Source organism: Hemitrygon akajei, chromosome 28 (assembly GCF_048418815.1).
Source record: "Hemitrygon akajei chromosome 28, sHemAka1.3, whole genome shotgun sequence".
NCBI lineage: Eukaryota > Metazoa > Chordata > Chondrichthyes > Myliobatiformes > Dasyatidae > Hemitrygon > Hemitrygon akajei.
The window spans coordinates 2339264-2353815 of record NC_133151.1 but is presented as its reverse complement, the minus strand read 5'-3'; the positions used below and the strand labels follow the sequence as shown (position 1 = coordinate 2353815).

The 14552-nt window shown below is 46.5% G+C and overlaps 1 protein-coding gene across 2 annotated transcripts in view; it reads left to right on the top strand.

The window, feature by feature from the left end:
- Nucleotides 1–14552, top strand: part of rce1a (Ras converting CAAX endopeptidase 1a) — a 40674-nt gene that overhangs the window by 1339 nt on the left and 24783 nt on the right. For both annotated transcript variants that reach the window (XM_073031197.1, XM_073031198.1), the window contains exon 2: nucleotides 9215–9317. In XM_073031197.1, the coding sequence (XP_072887298.1) occupies nucleotides 9215–9317 (103 nt within the window). The remainder of the gene's footprint in view (nucleotides 1–9214; nucleotides 9318–14552) is intronic.

The following is a 14552-nucleotide window of genomic DNA, read 5'->3' as shown; positions in this document are numbered from 1 at the left end:
CAGGAACAGCTTCTTCCCCTCTGCCATCAGGGAGGAGGTATAGGAGCCTGAAGGCATACACTCAACGATTCAGGAACAGCTTCTTCCCCTCTGCCATCAGGGAGGAGGTACAGGAGCCTGAAGACAGTCAATGATTCAGGAACAGCTTCTTCCCCTCCGCCATCAGGGAGGAGGTACAGGAGCCTGAAGACACACACTCAACGATTCAGGAACAGCTTCTTCCCCTCTGCCATCAGGGAGGAGGTACAGGAGCCTGAAGACAGTCAATGATTCAGGAACAGCTTCTTCCCCTCTGCCATCAGGGAGGGGGTACAGGAGCCTGAAGACACACACTCAACGATTCAGGAACAGCTTCTTCCCCTCTGCCATCAGGGAGGAGGTACAGGAGCCTGAAGGCACACACTCAATGATTCAGGAACAGCTTCTTCCCCTCTGCCATCGGGGAGGAGGTACAGGAGCCTGAAGACACACACTCTGTGATTCAGGAACAGCTTCTTCCCCTCTGCCATCAGATTTCTGAATGGACACTGAACCCATGAGCACTACCTCGCTGCTTTTTTATTTCTGTCTTACACTACTTATTTAACTTAACTACTTAATATAAATATGTATACTTACTGTAATTCATTTTTTTCCTCTATTATTGTGTATTGTACTGCTTCTGCAAAGTTAACAAATTTCACGGCATATGCCAGTGATATTAAACCTGTTTCTGATCATTTCCCCATCAACTAACAGCGGGAGAAAGTGCATCGCGGACATGGGGTGAACGTGCAAACTCCACGGGAGATCAGCGTTGAATCCAGGTCGTCAAAGTGACCTGAACCTCGCTGTAGGGTTTGGAGGCTTGCGTGCCTCAATGACCCGGAGAGCTATGTTGGCTGGAGTCGGGCTCTGTGCTTTGGAAGGGTCGCCCATGCCAAGCAGGTCAAAGGGTAGAGGTCAGACTAAGAGTGGTCCACCGGTCCTCCAGGTTCAGGGCTGGCAACCCTGACCGGTCAGACAGAACTGTTAGGGAAACAGCAATGAAGAATCCTAAACCTCAGGGAGACCCTGCTCAGGGCTAACAACCCTGACAGCTAAAACAAATTGTCAGGGAAACAGCGATGAAGAATCCTTCTACATCCGAGTGGGGCGGTATTCCCGAGTCTCTACCCGGGACTTGTGTGACTGACAGTGGTGAAAACCGAGAGGAAGTGACCGACACGATGAACACCACCAAGACTAAAGTCGGCCAAGGACAGGCAGAGTTAGAGGACCTCCATTACCACCCTAAGCGCCAGGTGTGTAACGGGCAGTGAGTAAGTGAAGTCACCGTCGCATCATGAATTGCGGGAGATCACTGTGTGCATGGCGGCCGCAACAGTTCCGATTATGGAATAAAGACTTCCAAGTTGGAACCCTGCGGGGGGGGGGGGGGGGGGGGGGGGAACAGCATGGTAGCATAGAGGTCAGCACAATGCTTCATGGTGCTGGCGACCGGGGTTCAATTCCTGCCGCTGCCTGTGAGGAGTTTGTATGTTTCCCCCATGATTCCTTCACAGTCCAAAGGTGCAGGATTAAGGATATGCTTTGATTTTAGTTGCGTGGATGGAAGGGGAATGGAGGGCCGCAGGTCATCGGGAGCAGGCAGTTTAAATGGCGCGGCACGGACTAGATGGGCTGAAGGGCCTGTTTCTGAGCTGCAGTCCTCTAGGACTCTGGTTTTCGGTAAGACAAAAAATGGTCTTCATTGTAATTGGACATTACATGCATTTCTTTGCAATATAAAGGCATATTTCGCAGAAGTCAATTTTGCAAGTGGGACCTGTGCAGACCTGCAAAATGAGTTTCACTCTCTGTGGCTTGAGGTAGAAATGCAAGAATCTCTACCTTTCCTTTTCATGATCTGTTCCAACCTGCAAGGTCTGCTGGTTTAATTGACGCCTGATTTATCGGCGATCTGACTGAAATACTTCGGAGTTTTTCTATTTCATACAGGAATTTGGGTGCCTTATTTCATCCAAAAATATGTTTTATATTGTTGAAGTTGCATTGCTGAAGCCTTACTGTTTTCATAATGTGCGCAACTTGTTTAAAAATCTGTAGATAGTGGCTGACATGAGCTTGGAACAGTACAGGCCCTTCAGCCCGCGCTGTTGTGCTGACCTTTTATCCTACTCCAAGATCGATCTGACCCTTCCCTCCCGCATAGCCCAACATTTTGGTGCAGAGCCATGAACCTGTCTCTGAACATGAACGAAACAAAAGAGATGGTTGTTGACTTCAGGAGGGCACAGAGCGACCACTCCCCGCTGAACATCGACGGCTCCTCGGTAGAGATCGTTAAGAGCACCAAATTTCTTGGTGTTGTCGTGGTTACTTGAAATGACCAGGAGACGCAGACAATTCTTCAAGAAGTTTAAACCTTTATTTGCAAACAAAGGCTGAGGCAATCAATGAACTTGTCACCGAAAGCCCACCGAGCTCCGGTGTACAGCATTCTTTATAGTAACTTCTTATCTCAGTTACATTTCGGTTTTATCAGCATACCCAATCAATTTTTAGTTGCATATCATCTATACATTAACTAATCAATCGCTCTTGTCTAGCTCTCGGTGCGCCACCATTATTTCTCTCCAGTTCGCAATGGGGCCCCATTCCTGGCCAAGGTTATTTTTTCAGACAACCTCCCTCACATTACATTCCTGCTCGTACCATCCTGTCTGCCACCGTTATCTCTTACTAAACAAAGGCTGAGTCTAATACATGGGGTACATTTCAGCTAATTAGTGCTGCTAGCTAAACAGGTGTTCTTTAACTGCCGCAGTATGTAGCTAAAAGAATACAAGGTATCTAGTTAAAACAATACATAGCAAAATGTGTCTAGTAAAATAATACATAGTAATATTTAGTACATAGGAGTGATTACATAGTGTAGTAAATAGCTAGTACATAGTGATTATATTTCAGGTATATATAATGATTATGTCAGGTATATTTCTCAATATAATTCCCCCCTTTGAGACTCACAGGGTCTCACACAGAAAGAGAACACTCAGAGGCCGTGCATCAAAGCCAAAATAAAGTCCAGCATTTTAATCCCAAATTTGGGTCAACTACAATTTCCATACTCGGAGCTCAAAATGATCTCTCTCTGTTACCCTAGGCTGCTGAGCCAAAAACCTGTCCCTCCGTAGCTGAGACAGGAAAAAAGACTCAGACACCTTTACAGACTAGTGTCCACATCATTAACACCCTCCAGTCCATTTGATGCGTCGCGCAGACTGTAGCAGTACATCATCGGCTTTTCTCCTTGTCTGGGGTCAGATTCAATAATTTCCAGGAGCATCGGGAATCGTTTTGCTGTCGCAGGCACTATCAAAGTCTTGAGACATGGAAGAAAACAGCACAGAATAAGTGCACAACTTATCAATACAACACCTTCAGCTATTGCCATTTTGGTCAGCCACGCACCCCATCCCTCTAGTCTGCTTTCTAACCAGTCTGCCCATAACTCCTCTCCCCCCCCTCCTTAGGACTTCCAGTCCTGTCTGGGCTGTTGCTTAAATCTACTCTGTCCCTGATAGGGCATCTGTGGAAATGCTCCTCCGAAGACATTCATTATTGGTATGGGGTTTTCTGGCCCTTGACTGACAGAATGATCGGTTCCTCTATGTAGTGGTGCTTCATTCACTTTAATGGCTGTACTCACACTGGTGGTGGCTGGCAGCATCTTTTTGCTTTTTTCTTTTTCCTTCTTTTTTCAGTTCTTCGAGCTGCATTTGCAATAGCTTTCGCTGCACCTCTTCTTGCTGCTCAGCCAGCTTTCGTTTGTCTCTCCGATATTTCTCCACCGCGTGGACTGCGTGATCGCTGAATGCTTGTGGGGTCAGCGACGACAGCCCAACCACTTCCTCCAATTTAGATTTGACTTGCGGAGGCATTGCGTCCAGAATGCTTTGTCGGAACAGTGAGTTCAGAAACAAGCTATTTTCCACCTCTTGCTCAGTCTCCAGTCTCCACCTTTTCAACTGGTTTTCTACATAGGCTGCTGGGTTTTCAGTGTCTCCCAGTTGTTCCCCCTTTAAGGCTTTGGGGTCCACTCTGGGTGGGTAAAGCTTCCTGAGGGCCTGCCATACCCTCTGCCTCACTGGATCAAAATTGGTCCCATCAGTCTGTGGGCTGTCCACATTCTGTAAGCCAGCCATTTCCATCAGATCTTTTAGCTTGGAAGTTCCCATCAACCTTATCAGCAGTGCCTTCAAATCTCCCATAGCCAACAATCGTCCTGTTGTTTCCTCCTTGAAGGCTCTAATCCACTTTCCTGCCCCCTCGTGCAGACTAGGCAGAGTATTTTTCAGCCCTTCCAGGTCCTGGGATCCCCAAGGGATATACTGTACTTGTCCTGATCCCTTTACCAGCAGTGGCAGCATTTCCTTCTCCCCGTTCCATGTAATCAAGCTTCCTTCCTCACCTGATTCTTCATCTATTGCTGACCCTATTTCTACTGGCTGCCACTCATACCTCCTTGGGGTATACCTTCTCCCTTGCTCCTTCTCTCCTCTAGTCCCCTCTTCCATCTCCAATATCTGTCTCTCTGTTCTCTCTCGTGCTTCCTCCAAACTCTCGTCTCCTACCTTCCTCCAACTTCCTCTCAACTCACTCCGTTCTTGCCATCTAGATGATTCCTGTTCTCTTCTAGTCTGTCCGTCTCTACAGTATAACTGATACTCCTCATAATCCCTCTTCTCTCTGAGCTGCTGTGGCCTTTCAACTTCTCTTTCCATCTCTCTTCTTTCCTGTTCCATCCTTATCTTTTCTCCCTCTATCTCATTCCTCAGCACCTCTCTCACCCTCTCATATTTCCTTCTTTCCTCCTCAGGGTCCCAGACCTCTACTCTTCCCCCTGCAGGCTTACTGTTCCTGATATCATGGGGCACTGCTTGGGTGTTCCCTGCTCATGATAGGGAGGGGGTCTTTCTACTTCTTTCAGATCCGGGTATGGAGCTGAAGCCGGGTTTCTGTTAGGCTTTTCCTCTTCCCCCACCCGACTGTTTTTCCTGTTCCCTTGCGTCTTTTTTGTTTATTATCAAAATCCTGCCTGTCTTTTCTCAATCTCTCTCCCTCCATCCTAAAAAGTCTCAATACTTCCATCTCCTGCTCTCTCCTTTCCTCCCTTTTCTTGGACTTATCGTTTGGTTTATGATTTTTAATTAGTGCTTCCATCTCTTCACACATCGAATGTCCCTTCTTTTGGCCAATTCGTGCGCAGGTTTTTGGTTCTTTTCCCCCCATTTCTCTGAAATTGCAGTAATCTCACCTCTACTTACCGAGAATTTCTTGCACAGTATGTCTCCTGCTGTTCCGTTTTCTTCCGCCATGTTATTCTCTTCTTCTCTTGGGTATTATTTCTTTAAAAAAATCTCACAGTTCAAATACCTCCCCGATCCTATCTCCACGCCTATCCCTACAGTTTATTCTACCAGTGTTCAAGCAATTTATCAAATTCTTCTTACCTTCTATTCCATTCTGTCCGAGCAGCCCTCAACCTAGGGCAGTACTCACAGGAAGTATCTCTTCACTCTCCCTGCCCGTTCAGCCCTTTGTCATACGAAGCGGTATCCACAGGGACTGACCAACACCACGTGGAATTTTCTTTACTCAACTTCTTATTACCTTATTCGTACTTACCCCCACTGCAGTGTTCTCGATCAATCTTCTGAGCTTCCTGTCAAACCCCCAATTCTGCCAGATTCTTTGGATCGGAGAGACCCTTCGGCAGTTGCTACACACCTCTGAGTCCCCGAGACCCCCAAAACCAACAGAACTTTAGTCCAAATTGTCGCAAAAAGCGCTTATCTTTTTTCTGGGTGCATCCCGTAATTCTGTTTGCTCTGTGAGGGCTCTAGAGGGACTGGGAAGCGGCCTCAACCCGCCGAATCCTTCTCGCGGGTCTCTTTCCGATCCTGCTCGTGACGCCAATTTTGTCGTGGTTACTTGAAATGACCAGGAGACGCAGACAATTCTTCGAGAAGTGTAAACCTTTATCTGCAAACAAAGGCTGAGGCAATCAATGAACTTGTCACCGAAAGCCCGCCGAGCTCCGGTGTACAGCATTCTTTATAATAATTTCTTATCTCAGTTACATTTCAGTTTTATCAGCATACCCAATCAATTTTTAGTTGCATATCATCTATACATTAACTAATCAATCGCTCTTGTCTAGCTCTCGGTGCGCCACCATTATTTCTCTGCAGTTCGCGTTGGGGCCCCATTTCTGGCCAAGGTTATTTTTCCCTCACATTACATTTCCTGCTCATACCATCCTGTCCGCCACCGTTATCTCTTACTAAACAAAGGCTGAGTATAATATATGGAGTACATTTCAGCTAATTAGTGCTGCTAGCTAAACAGGTGTTCTTTAACTGCCGCAGTATGTAGCTAAGAGAATACAAGGTATCTAGTAAAACAATACATAGCAAAATGTGTCTAGTAAAATAATACATAGTAATATTTAGTACATAGGAGTGATTACATAGTGTAGTAAATAGCTAGTACATAGTGATTATATTTCAGGTATATATAATGATTATGTCAGGTATATTTCTCAATAGTGTTCACCTGGCGGAGAATCTCACCTGGTCCCTCAACACCAACTCCTTAGCAAAGAAAGCCCAGCAACGTTTCTACTTTCTGCGAAGGCTGAGGAAAGTCCATCTCCCACCCCCCATCCTCATCACATTCTACAGGGGTTGTATTGAGAGCATCCTGAGCAGCTGCGTCACTGCCCGGTTCGGAAATTGCACCGTCTCAGATAGCAAGACCCTGCAGCGGATAGTGAGGTCAGCTGAGAAGATCATCGGGGTCTCTCTTCCCACCATTACGGACGCTTACACTACACGCTGCATCCACAAAACAAACAGCATTATGAAGGACCCCACGCACCCCTCGTACAAACTCTTCTCCCTCCTGCCATCTGGGAAAAGGCACCGAAGCATTCGGGCTCTCACGACCAGACTATGTCACAGTTTCTTCCCCCAAGCTATCAGACTCCTCAATACCCAGAGCCTGGACTGACACCTTACTGCCCTATTGTCTTATTTATTATTTATTGTAATGCCTGCACTGTTTTGTGCACTTTATGCAGTCCTAGGTAGGTCTGTAGTCTAGCTTTCTCTGTGTTGTTTTTTTTACGTAGTTCAGTCTAGTTTTTGTTCTGTGTCATGTAACACCATGGTCCTGAAAAACATTGACTTGTTTTTACTGTGTACTGTACCAGCAGTTATGGTCGAAATGACAATAAAAAGTGACTTGGCTTGACTTTATAGCTGCATGGATATGTTGGGACCAGGTTAAATCCTCAGATATATTGACACCGAGGGACTCGAGATTGCTCACCCTCTCCACTTCTGATCCCTCTGTGACTGGTGTGTGTTCCCTCGTCTCACCCTTCCTGTGGTCTTACTGACGTTGAGTATAAGGTTGTTGCTGCGACACCACTCAACTAGCTGGTATATCTCACTCCTGTACGCCCTCTCATCACCACCTGAGATTCTACCAACAATATCAGCAAATGTATCATAGGCAAATTTATAGACGGTGTTTGAGTTTTAGTTTGGAGGAATTTAAAACTTCAATTCAGATTGATTTCCCGTAAGTACACGAGTCATTCAGTATTGTACAAATACTATCACTTTTCTGTGGATTGTTAACATTTGCCTGGAGTTGTGCACTTGTTCAATTTAATGTCATAATATATTTCATCTATCTTGTCTTTGTCTTCTGTCTTTCAAGCAACTTAATCTATCTTTAAATTGCTTCCTAACCTGACATCTCCTTTTGTGGAACAGGATCAGATTTTGGCTTGTAATGTTTCTGTGAACTGCCCCATGATGTCTTATGGTAATGGGGGCACAAATTCTTAGATTAACGTACTTATTATACGGGACACAAATATAATTCCAGACTACTTGTATCACGTAGGAATTTGTAGAAACAAGAAATTAACTTTTATTGAATATAACGCGTTTAATTGCATGATGCTTTGCAATAGTTCATCTAAGCTTAAAAAAAATACTTTCAGCTGGCCGGTTGTATAATGGCATCTACATAGGACTTTGAAGTGATTGTTCCCAAGTTAGAATCTAGCCGGTTCTTTGCTCGCTTTCCATTCGTGCTGGATTGAGCAATGAGCTAGCGTCTCAGCCTTGTAAAAATCAGCCAGATGCTAAAGAACGGCAAGGTTGCTGCCCGACGTGCCACAAGGCGCAGAACGAAATGACAACAAAAATGCTTTGTTGATGGTTTTCATTTGTACTCAGTGTCTGAGGCTTCTCACTGAAGTGTCCAACAATAATCAGCCAGCATTCACAAAATGCTGGTGGAACACAGCAGGCCAGGCAGCATCTATAGGGAGAAGCACTGCCGACGTTTCGGGCCGAGACCCTACGTCAGGACTAACGAAGGTTCTCGGCCCGAAACGTCGAGATGCTGCCTGGCCTGCTGTGTTCCACCAGCATTTTGTGTGTGTGTGGTTTGAAATTCCAGCATCTGCAGATTTCCTCGTGTCAGCCAGCATTGATGGATTCCAGTTGCCCTGATACCGTTTCTCCATGACCACAATGTCCTGGTGAGACCTTTCACCGTGCTCGTCACTGACAGCGCCAAGATTGGCAGGGAAGAAGTCTAAATGGGTTTTGTATGCTTGAAACATGTTGTCAACCAGCTGCACGTAGTTCGGTGCTCTGTCGTTGCCAAGAAAATCTTCAACAACATCCTTGAATGCCTTCCATGTGATTTTCTCCGGTCCCACTAGAAGCTCTTCGAATCGCCTGTCATTGATGACCTGTGTGATTTGTGGACCAACAAAAATGCCTTCCTTAATCTTGGCATGAGTTATTCTGACTTGAGCTATGAATTGAAATTACAGATATAGGTGATTTCAAAAAAAATGGTGCACGATAGGGAGATTTCATGCTGATTTTCACAATCAGCAGCCCAAGATCCATAAAATACAGCCAAAAGTATTCAGGAAGCAGAATCGTTCTTGTCCGGTGTAATAGACCCACAAGATACTGAATATGTTATAAGGTTTTATTCAGGTTTATTTTCTCTGTGTTGTTTCGAGAACTGTCTGTTCAAGCAAGACGCACGAGGCCCCGGAGTGAGGAATGGGGTGGCTCCTCCCACAAGGGCTGTAGGAATGACTGGTTGTTTTTCGTGTGCCCGACAGGGATCACCCAACCGTGATCAAGCGCCGATTCACCAGCGTCTTGGTCGTCTCAGCACTTTCTCCGTTATGGGTCTGGATGTGGCGCCAGTACACGGGTTTCAAGGTACGTCTGCGTCTTTGGCACGGGGTTGCTTCAGGGTTCAAAGTAAATTTATCACCAAAGTACAGTCGGCCCTCCTTATCCGCGGGTCCCGCACGCGCGGATTCAACCAACCGCGGATCGGGAAAACCCGGAAGTTCTCTCTCCAGCACTCGTTGTTTGAGCATGCACAGACTATTTTTTCTTGTCATTACTCCCTAAACAATGCAGTATAACAAGTATTTATATAGCATTTACATTGTATTAGGTATTATAAGTAATGTAGAAATGACTTAAAAGTACAGGCAGTCCCTGGGTTATGAACGAGTTCCGTTCCTGAGTCTTTAAGTTGGATTTCAAGTCGGAACAGGTTCATCGGATATTATTTAGCACCAGTTAGTCAAACGTTTTTCTTAGTATATAGTACAGATTTTACCTTTCAATGCACTTAAGAAACATACGTATTTCAATAATTAAACCACTGCATTGCTTTCATTGGGGCAGGGCCTTTCAAAATTGTTCCTATCGTTGACCGACAGTAGCCTAATGCTTTTCCAGTGACCGATGGCGTTTCACCTCTTTCTGATCGCTTTATTACTTCCACCTTATTTTCATTCGTGATTGTGATTATTTCCGTGAACAGAAACACTGCGGATTCAGAGCTCCGCCGGGTCCTAATGTCCACCGCAGAGAGACAGGTTAAATAAAGTTCGGGGTTCCGCTGGGTCCTAATGCCCACTGCACTGAGACAGGTTAAATAAAGTTCGGGGTTCCGCTGGGTCCTAAGGTCCACTGCACTGAGACAGGTTAAATAAAGTTCGGGGTTCTGCTGGGTCCTAATGTCCACTGCACTGAGACAGGTTAAATAAAGTTCGGGGTTCCGCTGGGTCCTAAGGTCCACTGCATTGAGACAGGTTAAATAAGGGACTTGAGCATCCACGTTTTTTAGTATCCATGGGGGGTCCCAGATCCAATCCCCTGCAGATAAGGAGGGCCGATTGTACATGTGTGCCGCCATATACAACCATTTTCCTGCGGGCATACTCAATAACGCTATAGAATAATAACCATTCAGAATCAATGGAAGACCGCACCAACTTGGGCATTCAACCGGTGTGCGAAAGACAACAAACTGTACAAAACAAAAGGAAAGGAATAATAATAATGAATAAATAAGTAATAAATATCGAGAACATGAGATAGTGAGTCCATAGGTTATGGGAACATCAATGATGGGGCGAGTGAAGTTAAGTATAGTATGTTGGAAGGGTAGTAACTGTTCCTGAAGCTGGTGTGTGAGTCCTGAGGCTCCTGTACCACCTTCCTGATGGTTGAGGGGTAGTAACTGTTCCTGAACCTGGTGGTGCGAGTCTTGAGGCTCCTGTACCTTCTACCTTATGGCAGCAGTGAGAAGAGAGCATGGCCTGGGCGGTGAGGATCCCTGATGATGGATGCTGCTTTCCTGCGACAGCGTTTCATGTAGATGCGCTCAGCGATGGGGAGGGCTTTACCTGTGATAGACTGGGCCGCTTCCACTACTACTGTAGGATTTTCCATTCAAGGGTGCTGGTGTTTCCATACCAGGCTGTGATGCAGCCAATCGACATCACACACCTGTAGAAGTTGGTCAGAGTTTTAGATGTCTTGCCTAATCTCCGCAAACTCCTAAGGAGGTGGAGGCACTGCTGTATTTTCTTCGTAATCGCCCCTACGTGCTGGGCCCAAGACAAGTCCTTTGAAATAATAACGGCAAGAAGTTTAAAGTTGCTGACCCTCATCACCTCTGATCCTCTGATGAGGACTGCCTCATGGACCCCTGGTTTCCCTCTCCTGAGGTCAGTAATCAGCTCCTTGGTCTTGCTGACATTGAGCGAGAGGTGGTTGTTATGACACCACTCAGCCAGATTTTCGATCTCCCTCCTATATGTTGATTTGCCGCCACCTTTGATTCAGCTGACGACGGTTCTGTCATCAGCGAACTTGATTATGACGTTATGGCGTATCACCAGCCCAATTTGAAATCCACCCTGATTGCCTGGAAAGATTGAACCTCGTTGATTTCTCTCCAGTCCTTCTGAGACATTTCTAATTCCTATCACTCCCTATTGACCACCTCCGCACTTACCAGTGGCTGAACATTTTAATTCCAGTCAATGCACACAAAATGCTGGAGGAACTCAGCAGGCCAGGCGGCATCTATGGGGGAGAAAAAGTACAGTCGACGTTTCAAGCTGAAACCCTTTGGCAAGACTAAAGATAGATAGATAGATAGATACTTTATTCATCCCCATGGGGAAATTCAACTTTTTTTCCAATGTCCCATACACTTGTAGCAAAACTAATAACATACAATACTTAACTCAGTAAAAAATATGATATGCATCTAAATCACTATCTCAAAAAGCATTAATAATAGCTTTTAAAAAGTTCTTAAGTCCTGGCGGTTGAATTGTAAAGCCTAATGGCATTGGGGAGTATTGACCTCTTCATCCTGTCTGAGGAGCATTGCATCGATAGTAACCTGTCGCTGAAACTGCTTCTCTGTCTCTGGATGGTGCTATGTAGAGGATGTTCAGAGTTTTCCATAATTGACCGTAGCCTACTCAGCGCCCTTCGCTCAGCTACCGATGTTAAACTCTCCAGTACAAAGATGAGACAGAGATAGAGGGTGGGGTGAGGGGAGAGAGAAACACAAGGTGATAGGTGAAACTGGGAGGGGGAGGGGTGAAGTAATGAGCTGGGAAGTTGATCGGTGAAAGAGATAAAGGGCTGGAGAAGGGGGCGTCTGATAGGAGAGGATAGAAGGCCATGGAAGAAAGTAAAAGGGGGTTGAGCACCAGAGGGAGGTGATGGACGGGCAAGGAGATGAGGTGAGAGAGGGGAAGGGGGATGGGGAACGGTCGAGGGTGGCACTAATCCTTGCAAGTCCATTCATCCCTCCCCACAGATCTCCCTGGCACTTACCCTCGCAAATCCTTCCCTACACAACTCCCTTGTCCATTCGTCCCTCCCCACTGATATCCCTCCTGGCACCTTTCCTTGCAGGGGGAACAGGTGCTGCACCTGCCCCTACACCTCCTCCCTCACTACCATTCAGAGCCCCAAACCATCCTTCCAGGTGAGGCAACACGGCAACAAAGTACACTGCAGATTCTGTGGTCAAATCAAGACGTACAAACAAACTGGATGAACTCAGCAGGTCGGGCAGCATCCGTTGAAATGAGCAGTCAACGTTTCGGGCCGGAACATTGACTGCTCCTTTCAACGGATGCTGCCCGACCTGCTGAGTTCATCCTTCACCTGTGAGTCCGTTGGGGTCATCTACTGGTTTTGGGGCTCCCGGTGTGGCCTCCTTTATATCAGTGAGGCTCAGCGTAGATTGGGAGACCGCTTCGCCGAGCACCTACGCTCGGTCCGCCAGAACAAGCTGGATCTCCCAGTGGCCACCCATTTTAATTCCACGTCCCATTCCCATTCCGATATGTCCATCCATGACCTTCTCCACTGTCGGGATGTCAGGTTGGAGGAGCAACACCTTTTATTCCGTCTGGGTAGCCTCCAACTTGATGGCATGAACATCGATTTCTCAAACTTCCGATGAGGCCTCCCTCCTTCACCATTCCCCTCTCTCACCTCATCTCCTTGCCTTCCCATCACCTCCCTCTGGTGCTCCTCCCCCTCTTTTCTATCTTCTACGGCCTTCTGTCTCATTCACCAAACAACTTCCCAGCTCTTTACTTCAATCCCCCCCCCCCCCCCCCCGGTCCCACCTCCTGGTTTCACCTATCACCTTGTCTTTCTTTCTCACCTCCTTCGACCTTTTAACTCCAATTCTTCACCTTCCTTTTCCTCCAGTCCTGCCGAAGGGTCTTGGCCCAGAACTTCAACTTTTCCGTAGAGGCTGAAGGCCTGAGTTCCTCCAGCATTTTGTGCGTGTTATCTGCGGAATTAATCCTGTTTGTGATTCGCTACTCCTTATGGGTAGCCAGCCGGTGGCGTAGTGACAGCCACACTGGACTCAGAGGCGAGTGGTCCCGGGTTCGAATCCCGCCGACTCCTTACACACTTTCCACCCGTGCTGGGTTGAGTGTCGAGCTGGCGTAAAAATCAGACAAACGCTGAGGAAATGGCAGTGTTCTGCACGATTTGTAACAAGGTGTGGAGAGAACCCCTTATCTTCAGTTACCTTCTTGACAGCAGATCCAGTGAGTGCCTGGAATGACTTGCCAGGGATGGTGGTGGAGGCTAAAACATTAGGGGTATTTAAGAGCCTCTTGGACAGGCACATGGATGAAAGAAAAATGGAGGGTTATGGGGTAGTGTGGGTTTAGTACTTTTTTTTAAGGATTATATGGGTCGGCACAACCTGGAGGGCTGAAGGGCCTGTACTGTGCCGTAGTGTTCTATGGTTCTAAAGTGTGGTCTGATCTTCATCTCAGTCACAATAATAGACAAACGCAATCTGCCTAAACTAATAACGCACAAACAGTTGTACTACTTTTCATCAACGCTGGGTACACCATTTAAACAATCACAGTCTAGATTCAAACAAGTATGGGAATCTCTGGGGCCTTCTACAAAGGCTCCTTGGAGTTAGATGTTCCAATCAATGAATGCCGAAGGGGGTGAAAAAGAACTCAAGGGTAACAGCAAAAGACTTGTGGAAGTATCTTCTAATGTGTCCGCTCTAAGAAAAACACAGATCAAGAATGGTGTTCATGGAAGGACACTACGGAGGAATCCACTGCTCTCCCCCCCAAAAAAAAACATTGCTGCACATCTCAAGTTTGCAAAAGGCTACCTGGATGTTCTACGACGCTTCTGGGACGATGGTCCGTGGACAGATGCGACAGAAGTTGAACTTTTTGGCAGAAATGCACACCGCTATGTTTGGAGGGAAAAGGGCACTGCACGCCAACATCAAAACCTCATCTCAACTGTGAAGCACGGTGGAAGGGGCATCATGGCGTTGGGCTGCTTTGCTCCCTCAGGGTCCGGACAGCTTGCGGTCGTTGAGGGAACAATGAATTCAAAATTGTATCAAGGAATTTTATGGGAGAGCAGTCCGTCACCTGAAGCTGAACAGAAGCTGGATGATGCAACAAGACGATGATCTGAAACACAAGAGTAAACCAACAACAGAATGGCTTAAAAAGAAGGAAGTTGGTGATTTGGAATGACCAGAACTCAACCCGATTGAGATGCTGCGGCATGACCCGAAGAGGGCTGTTCGTGCAAGGTATCCCGGAAATATTGATG